At 46.6% G+C, this 22,566-nt stretch overlaps 1 protein-coding gene across 4 annotated transcripts; it reads left to right on the top strand.

The window, feature by feature from the left end:
• Window positions 1,331-21,877, top strand: LOC8066045 (transportin MOS14). Of its 4 annotated transcripts, XM_021461104.1 has the most exons (22): window positions 1,336-2,110; window positions 2,203-2,286; window positions 2,399-2,458; window positions 5,959-6,087; window positions 6,469-6,530; window positions 6,660-6,716; window positions 7,315-7,435; window positions 7,983-8,105; window positions 8,735-8,815; window positions 9,622-9,735; window positions 9,845-9,924; window positions 10,009-10,144; window positions 10,761-10,910; window positions 11,009-11,094; window positions 11,348-11,535; window positions 11,618-11,710; window positions 12,137-12,324; window positions 12,438-12,549; window positions 12,659-12,706; window positions 18,889-19,046; window positions 20,523-20,639; window positions 21,048-21,877. In XM_021461104.1, the coding sequence occupies exons 1-22, from the start codon at window positions 1,451-1,453 to the stop codon at window positions 21,276-21,278; spliced, it is 3,078 nt and encodes a 1,025-aa protein (XP_021316779.1). In that variant the 5' UTR covers window positions 1,336-1,450; the 3' UTR covers window positions 21,279-21,877. The 4 variants fall into 4 exon arrangements, with proteins under 4 accessions (XP_021316781.1, XP_021316782.1, XP_021316779.1 ...); XM_021461106.1 differs by lacking the exons at window positions 20,523-20,639; window positions 21,048-21,877 and adding an exon at window positions 19,145-19,876 and having other exon boundaries at window positions 1,331-2,110; XM_021461105.1 differs by lacking the exon at window positions 12,659-12,706 and having other exon boundaries at window positions 1,337-2,110.

Below are 22,566 nucleotides of genomic sequence, written 5' to 3'. Positions count from 1 at the left end.
TTAGATCCACTCAAAAACTCAAAAGTTTACAAGATTCTCCATCACATCGAATCTTGCAGCACATGTATGGAGCATTAAATATAGATAAAAATAACTAATTACACAATTTATCTGTAAAATCGCGATACGAATCTTTTAAGCTTAGTTAGGCCATGTTTAGATGCAGCCAAACAACTAAAACTTTTGAAAAAATGAGTACTTTTTGGAAGAATGGATCTAAATAGGGGTATGTAAAACTTGGACTATAAGAGCATCTCCAACCATTATGCATTTGAAGTTATGCATTTTAGGCAAATTGTAAACCCTCAAATGAAAATGGCAAGGCTAAAATCGGATGATCTCCAACCGTTATGCAAAATGCCAAGTCCATCATCTTTTTTTTCCCAGAAATTTTGTTTCGCGGCACTCCTTCCCGCGCAGCCAATCGATCCTGCGCCAAACGTTGATGAGGAAGGCGTCGTAGATTCGTCCTATCGCGCGCTGCGTCGTCCTATTGTGCGCTGCTTCGTCCAAACGCGCGCGCGAAGCTGGCGAAGGAGGACGCGCGATGCTTCTCCTATCGCGCGAAGTGGTGGCGGCGCGAAGGGAAACCGCGCGAAGGGAAGAAAAAAGCCCGCGAGGTGGAACCGAGAATCCCGTGATCTCTATTTGCATAGCCGGACTCCTTTGGCATATATGCCAAGTTTCCCCCTCCAAATGCATAGCTATGTAAAATGCAAAGTCCAAATGCATAACGATTGGAAGGGTTTTTTTTAGAGTTTTATGTATTTTGGTAAATGCCAAGTCCATTTGCATAATGGTTGGAGTTGCTCTAAAGATTTGGAATTTGGGACTTTAGAACCCTAAAACTGTGTAAACTTGCTTAGGGGCCGCGTCTTGTGTGTTGCTGACCAAAAAATTTGAGAACACCTATTTAGAATGTAAAGTTTACAACCAAAAGTTTTAGGATGTAAAGATTTGAGATCTAAACAGACCCTTAGTCTATAATTCGATAATGTTTGTCAAATACTAAAGAAAGTGTTACAGTGTGAAAATCTATTTTTTTTCATCTAAACAAGGCCTCACTAATGAAGGTGATCTGTAGCCAAACAAGGCCTAAATAACATAATAATAGTAGGAGTATATAATAACTAATGCCCAACAGTACTTCTGCTTAAATTCAAATTTCAATTTCAAATCTGCAAACCCTGAATGGAAGGAGCAGCTAGATCCAAAACTGAAGAAAGCGCTCAGTCTATTTGCTCATTAAATGCTGTAGCCTGCTGGCTGCTGCTGTGCGGCAGATTCTCGAATAGAAAAAAATAATAAAAAGGGTAAAAGAAAAAGATCCCGCATTCCCCCACTCGTCCGTGCGAGACTGCGTGCCACTCGGCCCAATCCCCTCCGTCCCCTGTCTCCCTCCCGGCCGCACCCGAACCCACCCGCCGCCACACGTCCCGCCGTCGCCGCGATGGACGCCGCGGAGGCGTCGGAGCTGCAGGCGCGGCTGGCCGCGGCCGTGCACGCGCTCAACCACGACGCGAGCCCCTCCGCGCGCCTCGCCGCAAACCAGTGGCTCCTCGCGCTGCAGCGGTCCCCGCAGGCGTGGGCAGTCGCTACCTCCCTCCTGGCCGCCCCGGACCCGCCCCCGCCCGCCGACCTCCTCTTCTTCGCCGCGCAGATGCTCCGCCGGAAGATCCAGTCCCCCGGCTCCGCTTTCCCCGCGCTCGGCCTGGCGCCGCAGCTCCTCGACGCGCTGCTCCTGGCAGCGCGGCGGTTCTGCGCCGCCCCGGCCCCGCGCCAGCTGCTCACGCAGATCTGCCTGGCGCTCGCCGCGCTCGCGCTCCGCGCCGAGGGCGGCGTCGACGGCCTCTTCGCGCGGATGCCGCACCTGCCGCCCCCAGCCGTGCTGGAGCTGCTCACCGTGCTCCCCGAGGAGGCTGCGCAGGACCAGGGCGGCGACACGGGGGTCGACGCCGCCGCGCGGTGCCGGTTCACGCGCGAGCTGCTCGCGCACGCGCCCGCCGTGCTCGAGTTCCTCCACGGGCAATCCGAGAAGGCACCCACCGATGACGATGGGGTTCCCCTCCACGAGCGCAACCGCAGAATCCTCCGGTGCCTACTGAGCTGGGTACGTGAGTACGCGCCCTGCACTTCACTTCGCTCCGCGCTCGGCTGCTTCCTCCTCTAGCTTGCTCGCTGACAGAAACGACAATGCCGTAGGTCCGCGTGGGGTGCTTCTTGGAGACGCCGGCAGCTGCGCTTGCCACGCACCCACTTCTCACTTTTGCGTTCAACTCGCTGCAGGTGCGAACCTTGCAGCCCCCGATTCCTTATAAGGGCTGAAAAGTGTACTTCGAGGAATTAGTTGTGCATTCACGTGCTCACACGTTGTCTTGTTGCTGTGTGGCTGATGAAGGTGTCCTTCTCGTTTGAGGTGGCCATAGAGGTTATGATTGAGCTTGTCAGCCAGCACCAAGTAAGTTATGTTCTTCTGAGCCATGCTATTGGTCCAGTTTGTTCCTTACTGCAAGCCTGCATTGGTCCAGTTAACTTGTCTAGTGACGTCTACTGTTTGATTGTCGTATTGACTATTAATTACTACATTTGTTTCACCACGGACAAACGGAATTTTCATTACTTAAAAGCAACAAAATTACAGAAGTTTGACAATCCAACACGCAAACACCTCTGGACTAAAGAACTGCCTAATTGAATTGAACAAAGTGTTCAGCCAACCGGCGACCAAGACCCATTGACGTCCACCACAGGATATACAAATGGTAACACAGACGACTATTAACTACTACCTGAATTTTATTTCGGTAACTAACCATGGTTTTAACCAGTGTTCTTAAGGCGTCGCCTAGGCGTCCAGGCGACCCCCCAGCGCCTTGCAAAATAGTTGCCTAGGCGGGCAAGGCGGGCGCCTAGGCGTCCAGGCGGTGGTGCATTGTCATGCCTCGCCTTTACGCCTGAAGAACTATGGTTTTAACTTTGAACCCTTGAATCAATTAATCTGACTAATTCATAGTCACTACGTTTAACCTACATTTTGCAACGTTCAGAGCAATGTTTTTGAATCGGCTTATCGTCCCTAATCGGTCTGGTACCGATTAGCACGATCAGGACAATTAATCGACGATCAGGACGATTAATTGACCTCTGATCGGTCTAATCGTCCGTATAATTGTCCAGCATATAGCAGGACTATATATATCATATAGGCATTGGTTTATATACCATATACTATAGAGAATGTAGAGACCCTGCAGCAGAAGGCATGTAGAGAAGATCAGATGCTGTAAGGTGATTCTCAGTAGATGTCGTGCTCCCTTGGACCTGTAGCCTGCAGGTGGGGAAGAGAATAAGCGACCTTGCAGCAGAAGGGGGGAGGAAGCAGCAGGGAAGATCCACGGACGGGCTGCTTGGATTGGAACTGGAAGGGAGTGCGGAGGGAGTGAGATGCACGCAGCAGGGAAGAGATGCAGCTCAGCAGCTGCACACACAGCTGACGGCTGGAGTGGGAGTGAGAACTGAGGAGAGAAAGAGTGGGGGTGAGGTATATAAGAGAAACCCTAATGGGCCTTGCCCAAATAAATATAGTCCAGTAAACTGAAGCATCCCACCTGCCTATTTAGTGCTGATCGGCCAAGAGACGTAATCGGACGACTAATCGTGGGTAATCGACGATTAATCGGACGATCAGGTTTCTGATTGCTCTGATCGAATTGGAGGGCCTAATCGAGTGCTAAGTACCTATAAGGACGATTAATCGCGATTAATCGGACGATCAGAAAACATTGCTTCATAGAACAGCTAGATAGTTAGGTTTATTTCCCTTATATATCTACATGATGTGATGATTAATACCAGGAATAGTTGCAGTGCTCGTCCTGTTCTGTATCATCTTTCTAGAAGCAGATGGGCGTACCCTGTTTCAAATATCTTTAACTCATACCAAGATCAGCCACAGGTTCAGGTTACTAAGTTGAGTTAGGAGTATAAACAAACTCAAATGCACATAAAACATTTACTGTCACAATAGGGAAACTGCAGTGAGAACCAAAGTACGGAGCTCATTGAATATTTTCTTGGTCAAAACTAGGCAGTCATAATTTCCTTCAGCACTACCCAATCCTCAGTGTCCTGTTTATCTTCTGTTCTAGGCATCAAGCACAAAAATTCATCCTCACTAGTCACATCAAGAACAAACATGTGCAACCTTTTGAGTGGTTTTCCTCCCAATTTTCATCTGCATACACATTTTTATTTCATTTCATTTTCACACACTGATAAATTTCCTGTACATAAGCTCTGATCTTGGATATGCCGATTTGTTGAAGTTCTATTTCTTTCACATGCATTGGCTAATGCAATTTTTCTTCTTATGTATGGTTGGTGGGATGAGGAACTCCAGTGCTATGATATGAAGTAGGCATTTTTTTTTCTTATTCCACTGTGTATTGAGTCCCCAAAGTTCAGGAGTCATCTTGTTGAGTGTGCAATTATTGTTGTTGAGTGTGCAATTATTGTTTTTTATTCCCAAAAAGGGATTCCCTACTTTTATAGAAAGCATATAAGTTTGTTACATCTAGGTCTGCTGGGGATTCCAGCTCATTCAAGAGCTCAAACAAGCCTAACAAAAGATTGAAGGACAAAGCCCGCCAAATCTAAGAGACAGCCTAGCATTACAGCTGCAGCTTGTCTCAAAGAAGATCCTCCCTGTCTCAGCTTGTGTATTCTTCCTCCATGAATGACTTAGCTTGGTTTGAGTAGGTTTCCAGACATCGGCGATCATCCTGCTTCAGTAGCTCACATGCAATTATGATGAGCCATTATACATTCAGAAGGCCCATTTGCCTCTCCCCTCACAAACTGCATGATATGGGCTGCTATTTCTGGCCCATACATTCAGAAGGCCCTTTTGCCTCTTATCGCTGGCCATCTCTCTTGGTCTCTCCTAATCTCATCGCCATCCTTCCTCCACGCCCGTTGGGTGGCTGGGTGGGACTGTGCCAGCAGCGATGCAAGGAGGCATGAGGGGTGGCGAGGATCACATGATGAGGAGCTTGAGCTCGGTTCTCCTTCTCTTCCGCCGCGAGGGGCAATGAATTCCTTTGGGTAATCCTAGCCGCTAGACCCTGGTTTCGTGCTCCCGCCTGTGCTCCCAACCTCCCGCGCACTCCATTCTCTGCACTCCGACCCATGTATTCCCTCTTGCCTTCGTCTGTCTGCCAACGCTCCTTGCTTAAGGCCACCTACCCATGCCAAATGTTTAATTCAGCGCCCAGGGCCTAAATGCCACACCGAGGCTTCGATTCACGCTTAAGCGTGCCTAGGGGTATGATTAATAAAGCATTTTGGAACACTGCCATGTGTGCACAAAAACCCAAATTCTGTAAAGGACTTCAGCTCACAATTTTGGAAAGACGTTCAATATTCATTTGGTTTCTGGTAGTCCAAACTCCAAATCGACCACACAACAATAGCAAAGAGTAGTTTATGACCATAGTTCTCTGCCCCCAGAGATAGCCACAGAATCATGCAAATCCCTCATGCTAACTGGGATTCTATCCCTCCGTAGTGTTTCTTTAAAACAGCACTAGCTAATGCTACAAAGGCTTAAAAAATATTGGAAAAACACATGGTTGACTGCTTCAGGGACCCCACGGAAGATGTGGTTTTTGTTTCCTTTCCGTTCCTTCTTTTTGAGAGCGGACCCATTTGCAATTTCTCATAAGGCTAACCACAAGAACACTTTCAGCTTAAGGGGCACTTTTTTTTTAACCAAAGCCACCACCACCACATTCTTTTAGTTTCTTATGCCCATAATGGTTGGTACCATAAAAGAATCCTCAATGCTTCTATTTCCATCCCCCCCTGAAATTTTTGGGCATCCTAACAAGTAACAACTAAACCAATTTTAACTTATAATTCACTGGAAGTTGCTTGATTTGTGCTGCTATCTGTTGGCAGGAAATACCTGAGGCCTTTCTGAGTAAGACACCTTATATAAGGGAAGTTCTTCTTCTACCAGCTTTAGCCAACCGAAGTGAGAAGATCATTGCTGGTCTTGCCTGTTTGATGTGTGAAGTTGGCCAGGCGGTAAGATTTGTTTCATTATATATTCTTTTCTTTCAGTTAGTTACCATACATGTCAATTTTATGAGCAAAATCAGAAAACGTATTAATAGTTTGTTGGAATGAGCTTTTGACTTTTCATACAGTTGAGTTAATTGAAATGTGATAACTAAGAACTGACCGTTCGAGATAGTTGAGAAGATGACTATGTAGAACACACCAATGCAATGAGCTAGTGCTTTGTTATATGTAAAATGGTTCTACAATCAGCAGAAGGGCAGAAAGTCTTGAGGAGTTCTAATATGAAATAGCGTATTACCCTTGAACACATTTTGAAAAATTGCTTTTCTTTCTCACGTGTTCAAATCTGTTGAACATGACCTGATAGCTGTTCAACTTTCTTAGGCACCTGCTTTGGTTGCAGAAGGGGGTGGCCAAGCACTTGCTCTCACTGATGGACTTTTGAGGTCAATTTATTGCATTGTTTATGTGGTACTTTTCCTTGAGTTTTAATGTTAACTTTCAAGGTTTCCAAATAATTTTATAGTGCAGTTTATTTTGACCACATTATGTGAAGTGCTCTACCTCAACTGCAGATGTGTAGCTTTTACTAGTGAAGATTGGGAAATTGCAGAGTCAACCTTGCAATTTTGGTAATGATGCTTACCTTTCACCTTTTCATATGAAAAGGTCCTTCGCAATATCATGTAACAATTAGTCCATGTACTTTGGGAGCAAATCATGCGCTCCTTTTCTTGGTCTGTATTGAGGTGCCATCAGTGTTTTGTCTGTGTGCACTAATTTAAGATGGGGTGAGTTGGTGACTGGTTAGCATCTCCAACATGATTGTAGGGATCCAGTAGGCCTATGTGTGGCACAAGGAATTGGTCTTCAACTGGTGTATCCTGACAAACTTGCTTGGAAGGTGTAGTTTCTAATGTCCACATTAATAAAATAGCCGTGTCTGACCTTTGAAGTTAGAACACACCCTACTCCTAGACTTCCAGCTGTGTTCACCTGTTCGACGACTCATATTGTGATGCTTCACTCAATGCAGTTCCATTGTGGTTAGCACCTGTATAATAATTACTATATGCCTATTGTTGATAAGGCATCCATGCCACAATATTTAAGTGTGTAAATTGGAACATTTCCCATATTTCTATTCTCCTGAAGTGAAGTTTAGTTCTCATGGTATTAATGTGCATGTTTGGGATATAATTAATTACTTTCTATGTTGAAACACTGCAGGTGCAGTTTGGCACATTTTATTCTTGGTATTGATGTGAAGACAGCCAAAAGAAATGTGGTACGAGAGTTGTTTGTGCCTGTGTTTTCTTCACTGCTGGATGCTCTTTTATTTCGTGCTCAGGTTTGTCTGTTCTACCTTTATGTAGGATCATTATATGTGTATGGCTATTCTCTTCCAAATGGCTTGACTCTCCTGTATATAACTATATATGATTAAAAAACTTGACCTGTGGGGGGTAAGACGGTCCCCGGGCATTGTTCGATAGAGAAGACGTCTCACGCAAGTCAAGAGAACCCCTGAACCTCCGCCCCACCCATACCAGTGGTCCGTAGCCCATGTGAGACTGGGGCGGACTCTCCTGTATATATGATTAAACCTGATACTAGTGTCGTTTTATATTAATCTGCTCTCTAGAAAGTTGCATATTTGTCGTATTTGTCATAATATAGTAATCAACTGAGGCTGATTATCTTACGAATCAGCCTTTGGTTTGTAATCATACTTCATGTATTGTATTTCTTTTTAACTAAACTAGCAATTGTTTATCAAAAAAGGGGAAAAAACTAGCAATTGTACATTGCCCATTTTTTTGGTATATCTAATTGTAGAACAGAGGTTTTGTAAATCCACTTGCCTTCTTATGCATTGACATTCTACCCATTCATAGATGGACACTGATTCTGATGGAGCACCTTGTATACCTGAGGGACTAACACAGTTCAGGATGAATTTGGAGGAGCTCCTCATCGATATTTGTTTGCTTCTAGGTGCCCCTGCATATATAAACAAGGTACATATTGGTTACTGAATGGTTGCTTATGATCCATCCCTATGCACACAATTATTACATGTTTGAAATAAATGTTCAAACATGCTTCTTAACCTTCTGTTACTTAGAACTCTTATTGAGTTAGTATGGTGTAGGAACACTAAGCACAATTTGTTTACGGATCCAAGAAATGCTCATTGTTTATGAAAAGTGGTCAGTCCTTTCTATGACAGATAGCAGATTTTAGGAACAAGTAACCTAGCAAACATAAGCTAATAAGGAAAAGATACATAATTTGTATGATCAAGAATGAAGAGAGACTAAGTTGCTAAAGGTTAATTGTTCTGAATCTTCTTGCGGTTCTCTGCAAGAAACTGACATCTTCATGTCAATTATGTATTTAATTTATGTTTGATTTGTTCTGTGTTGTGGCCTCATGGGGATGAAGTGCAGCCTCTTGTTGATAATTGAGACTTATTTTTGTTGAACATGCTGGAGAGCTGCTTATCTTTGATAAGTGATAATTGATATCATTTTAATTTTTAAAGTTTTCCTTTCGACAGATAGTTTTGACATTTTTCTTCTGTATTTTTAATAAGGTTATTGTACCTAAAACTTTGCGTTCTACCTGTATTTTAATTTATATGCAGCTCTTTTCTGGTGGATGGGACTTCTCAAGCCAAACAATTCCTTGGAAGGAGGTAGAAGTTAGAATGTATGCACTCAGCATGGTAAGTGCATCGTACTACTTGGTAAAAGTTTCAAATTGTTGTCATAGGATGTAAATAACTTGATCCTCATGGACTATATTAATTTTATTGCTGTTTACCTGCTTTTTCACTATATTCTATGACTACGGCCTCCCATATCTTTACATCCTTTGAATTTTGTCCATATCTAAAAGAAACCTGTATGATATTATGTCTATCTCTAAAACAAACCTATATCACTTAGGGCCTGTTTGGTAGAGCTCCTCACCTCCTCCTGCTCCTGATTCGTGTGAAGTGATTCTTTGAGAAAAGTGATTATGTGGCTGAAAGTGATTGTCTATGAACCTAGGATAAATCCTATGTAAGAAGTGATTCTATTCAGGAAGTGAATCAGGAGAAACTACTTCTCTCAGTTCCTAGAGAATCACTTCTTAGAATCAACGTAGAATCACTTCTGTGCAATATACTGGCTGGAAGCTGCTTTGAGAGCTCTGCCAAGCTGCACTTCAAACTTCTATGGGAACAGCTTGTTGCATTCAGAGGGTTCAATTGGGGGCACATCAAATTGATTTAAATGGGCCATAAGTTTTGAATATTTATAAAATCACACCTATAATTGCTTTTGAACCAATCAAGAGATGATTCCCTATCTTTTAATTGCATAGTGAATGGCATCATGTGTGTTTTGCACAGTACTATTTTGTTATAGTTATATTCTGCAAGTTATAAGTTCTTTTCATTTTTAGTTGCTTAGACATGTGCATATCACTGTATGTTTGGACACAACCATGCTAGGAAGAGTGTGCTGATAAATTGTTGAATTTCAGGTTGCTGATACGATTTTACAAGATGAAAGCTCCTTCGATTTTTCAATCATAATGCATTTTGTAAACATTTTGTCCAGCAGAACACCTGTTGAACTGAATGGAAGTTTGTTTTTGGTAGGACTTATTCCATATGTTTTCATTTTTTCTATTATATATACACTATGTTTTTTTCTTTATCATAGTTTATGAAGGTAATGCTAATTTCTTTTTCTTTTCTGTCAAGGTATATAAATCGTTTGGTGATGTCATTGGTTCGTACTCAAAGTGGCTATCGTCTTCTCAAAGTAACATTAAGCCCTTACTGTAAGTATTTTTAATGTTTGTGAAGTTTAAGGATTCTATGTATTCACTATGACTGTTAAATTTGTTTTTTATCATTATGTACAGCCTGTTTTGTGCGTCAGGAATTTCAAAATCTATATCATCAAATGCTTGCTCGTTAGCCTTGCGCAAACTTTGTGAGGATGCTCCTTCATTCATCCATGAACCTCAGAACCTTGAAATTCTTTTCTGGATTAGTGAGGTAACATTATTCCTTCTACATTGCCAAATTATTCTACCACAATATTCTAAATGATATTGGTCATAACTAAAGATACAATATATTGAATATGGCTATACCCATATCAGATTATACTTCTGACATATCAACTTAGTACTGAGAAGGTTGCTGAAAATATTTTCATTGATTTTACTAGCACATCTTCTTATTCTCTAAGAGGTGATGATAGGGATAGCCCTTCTATATTCAACAAGCTGATGGTTGGAGCATTTGTTACTTTGGTTGTCAACGAAAGCTTTTGTTGGTCTTTAGGTTTTAGTTTATGCAGTGGATACGACATTGCTTACATGCATGGCCATGGTATCATCACAACTAAATAAATATCATGAAACTTGTTCATCTATAAAGAAAGTTCGTTTCAGTTTCCATATGCTTGCTAATCGGACAAACTATTTTCATTAGTTTCTTCTTTGGCTACTGCTGTCATAAACTCATATATGCTCAGTTAATGGTTTAGCATTGCATGCCATAAGTTAATTAAATCCCATTTATACACGCTTTAAAGGTGTAACTTGATAAATCTTTCTTGTTTGGGCATTGTATGCAATGTAATATTTAAAATATAGTGTTCTTACAGGGCATGAATAAAGGGAACCTGCAGCTAGAGGATGAAGAAGAGATAATTAGTGCAATCACACATGCTTTAAGTTCTGTTAGTGAAAAAGAGTTGAAGAAAAGTTCACTGGCCAGGTTACTTTGTTCCAGTTACTCAGCAGTGGAAAAGATTGTATGTTCTCTTTCCGTAGTGTAGCCTTTCTTACAAAATCCACACATGAACTGTTAAGGAATGTGTCATCATCAAATTCTGGACTTTCCATTTTCCAGATTGACATAGACAGAGATCAATCGCTAAGGCAAAATCCAGCTGCTTATACACAATCGTTGGATCTTGCTGTCCGTGGTCTTTACAGGTATGTTTTTGTATTGCTTCATGCTCTAGTTTGATGTTCCTTTTCCTTTAAGTAATGCTGCACCAGTACTGGGTGATGTTGAGCAATCGATTGGACTTGTCAGAATCTTACAACTAGTCTGTTCCTTCTTTTTGCACAAGGCAGCATATCACTGGCCTGTTTTTGCTTTTTGGCTAATGGCTATTCAATTATTCGTTAAGAAGCTGGAAGTTTGATATTATCTACAATATAAGCGATTTATACCCTTCTACAGGATGAGTGCTTTGTTTCATCATTTGGCTACATCAGTCACATCTGGTCTGGTTGATGATGATATAATTATAGTTCTTCTTGGAATACTTTGGCCACTTCTTGAAAAGCTTTTCCGATCATCTCATATGGAGAATGTGAACTTATCTGCAGCTGTATGTCGTTCTCTTTCTTCTGCTATGCATTCTTGCGGTAAGTTAAATGGATTTTTAAAATTAGAAAATTCAAGTTGCATAGCAAATAAATCAATTTCTTATGCATTTGTATTTTACAGGACACCACTTTCATATTTTATTACCTAAAGTTATGGAGTGCTTATCTGCAAATTTCTTGCTGTTTCAAAGGCATGACTGCTTCTTGAGGACAGGCAAGGAGCTATACTTTTATGCACAACTATTTTTTTTTGCTTCCAAAATTCTATTAAAAAAAGATTATTCTCTGCACCTTGTCATAACAAGGGTTAATAGTTGATCATAATGTAAGTAAGAGTTTGGCTATTGTTGATCTCTTAAACTAAAGCAAATATTAAAAAAAAAACTAAGCAAATGTGTATGAGTTTCAAAGATATGCCTGCCTTAAGTGCCTTTTATTCAGCTATATGTACTTTTTATATGCTTTTGAAGTACCATGCCATGCTACTAGACATAGTTTCCTGAACTAGCACATAGAATCATAACTATACATATCCATGGAAGGTTTCTATATGTTATGCTAATAATTATCGCTAAATTAATAGCATGGCATCTTATTTCAATAAATTTGTTGACTCTACTTGACCTCATTCAAATTTCAGCTGCCAATGTTATTGAAGAGTTTGGCCACAAAGAAGAATATGGGGCTTTATGTGTTAGGACTTTTGAAACACTTAGCTCTGCATCTTCAATATCAGCTCTGAATTCTTCTTATACCTGTGATCAAGAACCGGACCTAGTTGAAGCATATACCTACTTTACATCTATGTTTATTCGCTGCTGTCAAAAGGTACTTATTTTTCTCTTGTTTTGATATTTGTAATATGTTTTTAGCTCAGTAGCTTGGCATGATATGTATTGCCATTTTAACACTACATCTCTTTGTTGATTGTAAATAATCAGGAAGCTATTGTGGCATCTAGCTCCCTGCTTGAGTTATCATTTCAAAAGGCAGCTATATGCTCTACAGCAATGCACCGAGGAGCTGCACTTGCAGCAATGTCATATATGTCGTGTGAGTGCTATTTTATTCACTTTTATGTATTGTCCTCTGGCTTTAATTGCATGTTTTTGTGTTCCCCTCATCCTGTGATGGGTAAACTTCTTTGTTGTATCCTGAATAGATGGATTTGGAGTGAAAACTCATGTCAGCAAAATGTTAGCTCATAAAGGTTACTATTGGCCTGCTTTGCTTTACATCTATGAGTCTTTTCTTTCCTTTGTAAGCTGGATGATACATAACAAAATACTTGCACTGTTCTTCTGAATGGCATTCTTTACTTGTTCATGTTTACTAGAGAGAGAGAGAGAGATAATATAATTACATACCTCTAATGTTGGCGTGAACTGGATTGCAAACAATAGGATTGAACTGCCAGAGGGCAGCTTGGCCAAGAGAGGCCGCTTGGATTGTATTGAAATTGCAAAACCAGAACCACACAATACAAGGGTGAGGGGGCTGCTGCATATATAGCCTAGAGGGCAGACAGCACCCCAACATATCCCTGACAGACTCTAACAAACTAGAGATGCTGTCCACCAGCAGCTTGGTTCACAAGGCACCATATTCAACTTGGCTGCCAAGGAACCTATTAGGTAAATAAACACTTACAGCAAAGTAAATTACAGCAAAGTAAAGATAACTAGGCTAACACTAGGCTAACCCTGTCAATTCTCCCCCTTAGCCTTGTGTGCCTTGGGGATGATCTGCCTCAAGCCAATTCTTCCCCTCATCTCCTGGAATTTTGCCTTGCCCAGAGACTTGGTCAGAATGTCAGCGAGCTGATCAGTAGTAGACACATGCTCAGCCTTGATGGTTCCATCTTCCAGGCAACTTCTAAGGAAATGATACTTGATCCTGATGTGCTTGCTCTTCTCATGGAAGACTGGATTCTTGGCCAGAGCAAGTGCTGATTTGCTGTCCATCTTCAGTTCCACCACCTCGACACCTCTGCCAAGGAGCTCAGCCAGCAGCCGTGACAGCCACAATGCTTGAGTAGCAGCAGTGGAAGCAGCAATGTATTCAGCTTCACAGCTTGAGAGAGCCACCACCTTCTGCTTGATGGAATGCCAACTGACCAGGCAGCTGCCAAGGAAGAAGAGTGATCCACTCGTACTCTTGCTCGTATCAACGTCGCCGGCAAGATCACTGTCGGTGTAGCCGATGAAGCGAGTGCCGCCTGGAGCCTTAGTGTAGTGGAGGCCGAAATCAAGTGTACCAGCGAGATAGCGCAGGATTCGCTTGACTGCCCCTTGATGCTCAACTGTTGGCCGCTCCATGAACCGACTCACAAAGCCGACGGCGTAGGCCAGATCAGGGCGAGTATGCACCAGGTAGCGCAGGCTTCCGATGAGGCGCCGGTAGTGAGTGGGGTCGACCTGAGCAGCTGTGCTGTTCTTGCTCAGTCGAAGACGCTCCTCCATCGGAGTGTTGGCAGGATTGCAGCCATCCATGCCCCCCAACTCAAGAATCCTCTTGGCATAGTGAGTTTGCCTCAGAGTGATCCCGGTGGCATCCTGGTGCACCTCGACGCCGAGGTAGAAGCTGAGTGCGCCGAGGTCGCTCATGTCGAAGGTCTTCTTCATCTGAGCCTTGAACGCCTCCACTTCACCTTCTTCGGCGCCGGTGATGATCAGATCGTCGACGTAGAAGCCGACAAGCAGGACAGTGTGCCCACTGCCCCGCCTGTACATCGCCGCTTCGTGGGCGCTTTGCTGGAAACCCATGGCCTTCAAGGTGCCGTCCAGCTTTGCGTTCCACGCGCGCGGAGCTTGCCGCAGGCCGTAGGGAGCCTTGTGCAGCCTGTAAACCTTCCCTTCTTCTCCGACGACGGTGTAGCCTGGCGGCTGCTGCACATACACCTCCTCCTTGAGGTCGCCATTGAGGAAGGCGGACTTGATGTCCATGTGATGGACACGCCACCCTTCTTAAGCCGCCAGCGTGAGGAGGACCCGAACAGACTCCATGCGTGCCACTGGAGCAAACGCATCGTCGAAGTCGATCCCTTCTTGCTGGACGAAGCCGCGCGCCACGAGCCTGGCCTTGTGCTTGATCACCGCGCCCAGCTCGTTCTTCTTGAGCTTGAACACCCACTTCAAAGAAATGGGGCGATGACCGGCAGGGAGATTGACCAGCTCCCAGGTGGAGTTCTGTTCCACCGACGCAAGCTCCTGCTCCATTGCCGCTCGCCAGGCAGGGTCTTCCTTGGCCTCGGCGTAGCTGGCCGGTTCTCCGGCGTGCGTCAGGTGGAGCTCGGCGAAGAGGCGCGGGGGAGGCTCCGGTGTAGGCGCGTCGCCCAAGATGTTGCCCACCGTGCGGTATCGCAGTGGCTCATCATCGTCGTGGAAGGCGTCGAGGCGGTCTTCATCTTCTTCAAGCGGAGTGGCGAACTCCACGCGGCCACCGTCCTCAGCTGGACCTGATGAAGCCGCTGGTGTCGAAGACGAAGCAGAGCCCGACGATGGTGGCGCAGGGGAAGCAGGGCGTGGTGGCGCCGTTGGTGATGGCGACGGTGTCCGAGCAGAGGGCCCAATTGGAGTTGGCTCTCTCTGCTTGAACTCCCTCGGAGCTTGACTTGCCGACAAGGAATCTTCAGGAGCCCCTCCTTGATCTCCCGGCGTCCAGAGCTCCATGGTGAACTCGCTCCCTGCCGCTGCTGAGCATCCTGCGCCCGGAGTGGACCAATCCCAGCCGCGACCTTCATCAAAGACCACGTCACGGCTTACCTTGACCCGCTGCGTGGCCGGATCAAGGATCCGGTAAGACTTTGCCCCTTCCGCGTAGCCGATGAAGACGCCCGGCTTCCCGCGGTCGTCGAGCTTGCACAACTGGCCCAAGTCCTTGACATAGGCGACGCAGCCGAAGACCTTGAGATGGCTCACCGACGGCGCGCGCCTCGTACGGGGTCTTGCCCAGCAAGCTCTTGGTCGGCGATCGGTTGAGCAGATGTACCGCCGTCACGACCGCTTCTCCCCAGTACTTGGCCGGCAACCTCCTCTGCTTCAGCAGCGCACGGGCGGTGGCAACCACAGTCTGATTGCGGCGCTCAACCACTCCGTTCTGCTGCGGCGAGTGAGGTGCGCTGAAGTGGCGTCGAACACCTTCGCCGGCGCAGTAGTCCGCGGACTCGGCGACGGTGAACTCCCCGCCGTTGTCGGTGCGCAGAACCTTCAGCGCGTGTCCGCTCTGCTTCTCTGCTTCTGCCTTGATCATCTTCACAGCATCTGCTGCAGCATCCTTGGTGGAGAGGAGGGCGACCCACATGAAGCGCGAAGCATCATCAACCATCAGGAGGAAGTACCGGCGCCCGCCAGGAGTTGCTGGCGTCACCGGGCCGCACAGATCGGCGTGGACGAGCTCCAGCGGGTCCTCGGCGCGGTACTGGGCTTTCTGTGGAAACGGCCGCCGGCGCTGCTTGGTGGCGAGGCACGTATCGCAGACCTGCTCTGCATGCTTGATGAGAGGGAGTCCGCGCGCCATGGAGTGCTGGCCGAGCTGGTGCAGTGCCTCGAAGTTGAGGTGGCCGAATCGCTCGTGCCAAAGCCAGTCGGTGTCGTCCTTCCTTGCGGCGAGGCAGACCGGCTGCGCGGCGTCGAGGTGGAGGACGTAGAGGTGGCTGGGTCCGCGGTTCACCTTGACCAGAAGACGCCCACGTGGATCCCAGATGCGCAGCACGCCATGGTTGATCTCCACCTTGGACCCTCCTTCATCCAGCTGGCCCAGGCTCATGATGGAGTTGCGCAGCGCCGGGATGAAGTAGACGCCCTGCAGCACGCGATGCTCTCCGTTCTTCGCCTGGAACACGATGGAGCCGACGCCTTGAATCTCCACCCTTGACGCGTCGCCGAACCGCACCGTACCGCGCACTGATGTGTCGAGGTCGGAGAACAGCTCGCGACGTCCGGTCATGTGGTGGGTGGCGCCGCTGTCGAGGTACCAGCCGTTGAGCATATCTTCGCCGCCGTTGTTGAGGAACGCGCGTGCTCTGGGCTCGCTGATGTCGACGTCGGCCTTGGAGCAGAAGCCGTGGTCCGCGTCCAGCTCGATGAAGCCGTGGGCGAGGAAGAGGGCCGCCTCGCCGTCATCGGCCTGCGCGACGTGAGCTGCTCCGCCACGCTCGCGCCGAGGCTCGGGGCAGTCCTTTGCCCAGTGACCGGGGCGACGGCAGTTGAGGCAGAGGTCGTCGCGGTTAGCCTTGTGGTCGCCGCCGGCGCCTCCTGCCTTCGCACCTTGCCCGCCACCATCACATTCTCCTCCCTTGGCGGTCTTGCCCTTCTGCTTCCTTCCGCCACACGGCCGTCGACGTGCTTCGCCGCTGGAGGAGCCCGCGCCACCCGCGTCCTCCTTCTGGCGCGCCAGCCACTGCTCCTCTGTGAGCATAAGCTTGCCGCCGACGGACGCGGGCTCGTGCGCAGGATCGTCGTCGAGGTCGTCCACCGTCTTCAACCTCCCGATTACTTCCTCGATGGTGAGGTCCTGGAAGTCGAGCAGGGTCTCGAAGGCGATCTTGAGCTGCGCGTACTTCCTGGGCATAGCACGAAGAAGCTTCTCCACCGCTCGCTCCTCGTCCATGTTCCTCTCGCCGTGGAGGATCATCTGCTGCTTCAGCGTGGCGAGGCGGAGAGCGAAGTCCTCGATGTGCTCCCCTGGGTGGAAGGAGAGGTTCTCCCACTCATTGCGTAGTCGTAGCGTGGCGCGGCGGACGCGGTCGACGCCGATGCGCGCTGCGGCGATGGAGTCCCAGGCGTCCTTGGCGGTGAGCTTGTCCGCGAGCGACACCTGCATCTCCTGTGGAACTCCCGCGATGATAGCCTCCAGCGCGCGCCGATCGTCGTGGTACGGGAGATCGCCATACTCGACGGCGTCCCAGAGCTGGCGGGCCTGCATCTTGAGTCGCATGAACGTGCTCCACTCATGGTAGTTCGACTTCGTCAGCATCGGCCATGGAGTCCCCGCGCCGCCATCCTTGTACACCGTCTGGACCACCGGAGATCCGCGACGGCCTCCGCGTCCTCGACGGCGAGCGGGCGACGGAGATTGAGCCCGGCGATGCCGCTCAGGGCTCCACGACGGGCTCCCGCTGCGCGGATCAGGGCTCCTCCGCCCGTACACGCGCGGCTCCCGGTCCACCTCCGCGCGGAGAGCCGCGGCCGTGGCGGCCGCCTCCTGAGCTGCTGCTGCTGCCTCTCGCGCCGCCTGTGCTGCCTGCGCGGCTGCGGCCTCTGCCACTGCCAAGCGCCTGGCGCGATCGCCTCCTGGGTTCACCACGGCGCCAACCTCTGAGTAGGCGCCCGCGGCGGCGGCGGCTGCAGCTTGTGCTACTCTGGCTCTTGGCTTGAGGTAGACATGGCCCCTAGGATCTCTAAACCTCGCTCTGGATACCAATTGTTGGCATGAACTGGATTGCAAACAATAGGATTGAACTGCCAGAGGGCAGCTTGGCCAAGAGAGGCCGCTTGGATTGTATTGAAATTGCAAAACCAGAACCACACAATACAAGGGTGAGGGGGCTGCTGCATATATAGCCTAGAGGGCAGACAGCACCCCAACATATCCCTGACAGACTCTAACAAACTAGAGATGCTGTCCACCAGCAACTTGTTCACAAGGCACCATATTCAACTTGGCTGCCAAGGAACCTATTAGGTAAATAAACACTTACAGCAAAGTAAAGATAACTAGGCTAACACTAGGCTAACCCTGTCATCTACTACTTTTGTCTCTTTCTATGTGATTAAATTCATTTGTCTTTGAAGCTGGCCATCCTCAGTGAGCCAACAGATTGAGCCTGCTTGTCTTTCACAATGTATCAACTAGGTAATGTAGGTGCAGTTTAGGAAGATTTAGTTTTGTTCCTTCTTGATATTGTATAACATTGTAACATCATTTGAAAGAGAATAATTTCCTTAGTTTAGATTAAAACATCATTAAGAAATGAAAGCATTATAGAAGAGTTTATTTGTACTGCATATGCATGGATGTATTTTCAGTTAACGAAGACAGTTGGTATGGTAAAACCTTGGCATCACTTTATTAGGCTTGGCGATTTCCCTTTAGAACTATGGCTGTTTAACATGATTATTAAAGGTCTTTCAAGTTGGTATAGCATTTGAGCAAGTGTGTGGTCAAGTGTCAGGAATTTTCTAGTTCATGTTTCATTGTTTTTGGAGTGTGTTTAAAATCTCTGCACTCTGATCATTTATGCTTCAAATTGGAGACAGCTGGCATATGGACACCTTGTTTGTTTATAACCTGGCACTGTCATGCATCAGATCAAGCTATTGCACTTAAATCCCTGTGGTTGTACTCAATCATTTCCAACTAAATAATTCTAAAGTTACATTCCATCTGCAGGTTTTCTTGAGTCTGTCCTTGCTGCTGTGCTAGAATCTCCTGAGTGCATCCCTAATGGGTCACCTGGTGTGGCCTTAATCCAAATATTGGCACGCTGTGGTGAAGGTTTATTATCTAATGTGCTTTATGCTCTACTTGGTGTATCAGCATTGTCAAGGGTGGGTGCAATTTGAAGAATAATTTTGTTGTATTTGTCTTTTTGTGTATTTGTTATTTGCCTTCCTCTTCGCGAGCTGCTGCAAGATTGTTGCTACAGGGACGATTGGGCGTCGCCGCTTGAAGATGGGGCGCTGATCCTGCCGGCGCGCCAGGAGGCAGCGCACCGCCGCCTGCAGCTCCGACGCCGTTGCTTGGATGCCATCCAAGCCCCCATAGAAGACACCATCACAGTGTTGCTGTGGCGGCACAAGGTTGGGGGCTATGAATGACGGGATCGGTGAAGGAGAGGAGGAAAGCGGCGCCGGACTGCTGCTCTCCTTGGCGGTCAGGAGCTCGCTGGCCGGTTGCGGCGGCGCCCAGCTGACTGGCTGTGGAAAAGGCCCAGGCGTTGAACTCGTAGGCAGGACCTGCCGCGCAGAGAAGACCTCCGAAATGACCGGAACCGACGCCGGAAAGGCCGGGATGCCCCCGAACCCTAGCAGGCCATACGGTATAGGCGGTGGTGCAGAGGGCGACGCTCGGCTTGTGACGGCTGCCAGGCACGCCGACAACTCCCCCATCTGGCACTGCAGACCGTAGATGGCTGCCCTCAACGCGTTGAAGGCGTCCAGGGAAGGCGCAGGCTGATGTGCTGGTAGTGGCGCCACGGTGGCCGTGGCCCGTGGTGGTGGTGAACACTGGTGGCGCGGCGAGTGAACCAGGACCAGCCATGGCTGCGATGGTGAGGAACATGACCGGCGCAGCAGGAGGTGGCGGGGGGCGGATCAAGGCCTGAGATCTGATACCAGATGTTATATGGCTGGTGGGGATCGAGGGAGATTGATTGGAATTGAGGGGAGCGGCGGCTGAAGGCGTGAACAGTACCCGCGCTACAGTAACCGCGGGTATTGTTCACAGGGAGGCGGCTGTGAGAGGGAGAGAGGAGGCTAGGGTTTTGGGCGCTAGGAACGCCAGCCGCGGGCAGCGCCCCGCGGCTGGCAAGAGAGAAGGAATTTCCTTCTAATCTCTTGCTTGATTAGATTGATACATCTCTCCTTATATAGAGAGGTTTACTTTACTTACAAGCAAGCCTAACTTGACCCCTAAGCAAGCGACCCTTATCTCTAATTAACCCTAACACTAATGGGCTATGGCACCAGCCTAGGCCCACTAGGTCCCTTACGTACTCTAACGGTATTATATATATATGTTTGGATACTCAACAGTTTGTTATGTGAGACATCTAAACTAGCCAGAACATTGTACTTGTGCATGTAAACCTTAATAAGCTCTGAACCTTATCTGGGTATTCAAATTTTTCATCGGCATAAGCTATTATATCAATGATGATTATACTTGGATGAGTCGACTGTTTAAGTTCTTAGCATACTGGTGATGATACTATTTCTGCTGTTACCCAAAGTGCTTCTATTGATTTATTTGTTCTGCTTGATCAAAAAAATGTTGCAGAGTTTTCACATTCTTTCTCTAATCAGGTGCATAAATCTGCCACAATATTGCAACAACTGGCGGCATTGTGCAGTTTCTGTGAGGCAACGGCATGGAAGGCTGTTCTTAGTTGGAATTCTCTTTGTGGGTGGCTACAATCGACGGTATTCTTTTTACGACAGCTTTCATTGTGATTGTTCCATCCCAGCTGATATGTTCTTTCTGTATCTTTTCTTTTTCTTTTGATAAAAAAACTTATAACTAACTTGAGCTTGCAATTATTGACTGAGGTAGTCTAATTCTGCCATTTAAATTTCACACATGTATGATTCAATTAGCTAGCTTTGAGGATCATATTCTTGGTAACTATCTGGCATAATTGATTCTGTTATTCTCTTATTTAACTTGAAACAAGGATGTTGGATCAAAAACATTGTTGAACTATTTTTCCTTCATTTGGTTACATGACAATCTGATGCCAGATCTGAATCCATAGATGCATAGTGTGTGTTTAGTCATGTGCTGAATAGATTCACAGCTATTGCCTAATGTTGGCTGACATGTTTGATTAGGTGAAATCTTTGCCTTCGGAGTATCTAAAGCAAGGGGAAGCTGAAATGATAGTTCCATTGTGGCTCAAGGTGCTTCAGGATGCAGGCTCAGACTATCTTTACAGCAGGACTGGTGATAATATAAGAAGCCATCAAGGTTACATGCAAGGGAAGGGTGGCAGAACTCTTAAACGCATAATTAGAGATTTTGCAGAAAGCCACCGGAATGTTCCAATTCCCAGTACTTCATGATATGGATCCCCAGTGCTGACAGTAGCTTGGAGTCTGACTCTAGAGAAGGGTCCTTGTGGAACTGATGTCCGTCTTTGCTGGCATGCTACATGTTGATCCTGTGGTTCCATCTATTGTTTGGCAAGAGGAGGCTATTTGCTTGTTCCGAACACCTGGTTCTGACTCGGAGAGTCTTCTTTGTATAGCAAGGTAGTCACACCATTGTTCTGCTGACTACTTAGAGTTGAATGTTGTGGAGCCACATGGGCCTACAAGACTGGTGGTCATTTCCAAAGTTGGAAGGCATGTCATGGTTCGAGATCCAATGTTTTTGATGGAAACATGGATGCATGATGAGACATACTGTGAAAATCATTGCGCTGGTAAGCTATGAAGACAAAATGTGGGAGACGAACGCATAGTTGTACATACCATTCTTTGGTGGTTAGGGCAGGCGATGTACAAAACATTCATATGCAGTGTTACTGCTCGAATTTTGAGTTAAACATGGGCAGTAATGCTTGGCATTTAATTAAACCTCCATCATGTCAGTTTAACCTTTGAACAAGTGTACATAATCAAATATATTATCCAATGATCATAATTTTATGAGATGGCTCTATTATGTTACAAATTGTACATAATATATATGATTCCCCACCCCCAACTAACAATGACATGACTATTTTCGGTGGTGGTTTGTAACACCAACAGCCTCTTGCTATTTCTAGAGGCAACGCTGATAACCATTCAAAAATCAATTTCTAATGATCTTTAGAAGGCCCATCTCTAGAACTAATGGGTTGTTTGGTTGGTTGGATGATGTGATCCATCACCATCTCACTCTCTAATGGGGCTAGCCAAGTTGTGGAATACCGTGGAGAGTGTACAAGGAGAATGGGAAGCCATATGAACCAAGTTCTTTATACATTTTTCCCTATTTCTTGAGTAGTTCATCTTTGCTTAGAGGTTCTTAATTTTTGACAAAAGGAAAGAGAATCCCTAAGGTGCAGCTTTGGCTGTCTTGCAGATCTTGTTTCTTCGGACCCTAATCTTGTTTAGGACTTAGCAAAGATATTGCACATTACCTTCATATTGTTTTGGGAGGAGCATTCCTTTAACTTTTCGCATCTGAAGGGGGAGCAATCCTCGACAATCTTGGAGAACACTCCTTACAATGGCATCCATGATGAATTCCCCAAAGAAGAGAAGGATATCAAACCCAATGAAGAAGAAGCTCGAGTGGTCCAACCCGTGGTCCAAAAGAGTCCTGCGATCTTTACAAACCAACCCGCGGTCCAAAACGCAT

This window comes from Sorghum bicolor, chromosome 5 (genome assembly GCF_000003195.3).
Source record: "Sorghum bicolor cultivar BTx623 chromosome 5, Sorghum_bicolor_NCBIv3, whole genome shotgun sequence".
In the NCBI taxonomy this organism is placed as follows: domain Eukaryota; kingdom Viridiplantae; phylum Streptophyta; class Magnoliopsida; order Poales; family Poaceae; genus Sorghum; species Sorghum bicolor.
The sequence above is the reverse complement of the archived record's forward strand: the minus strand, read 5'-3'. Positions and strand labels throughout refer to the sequence as shown.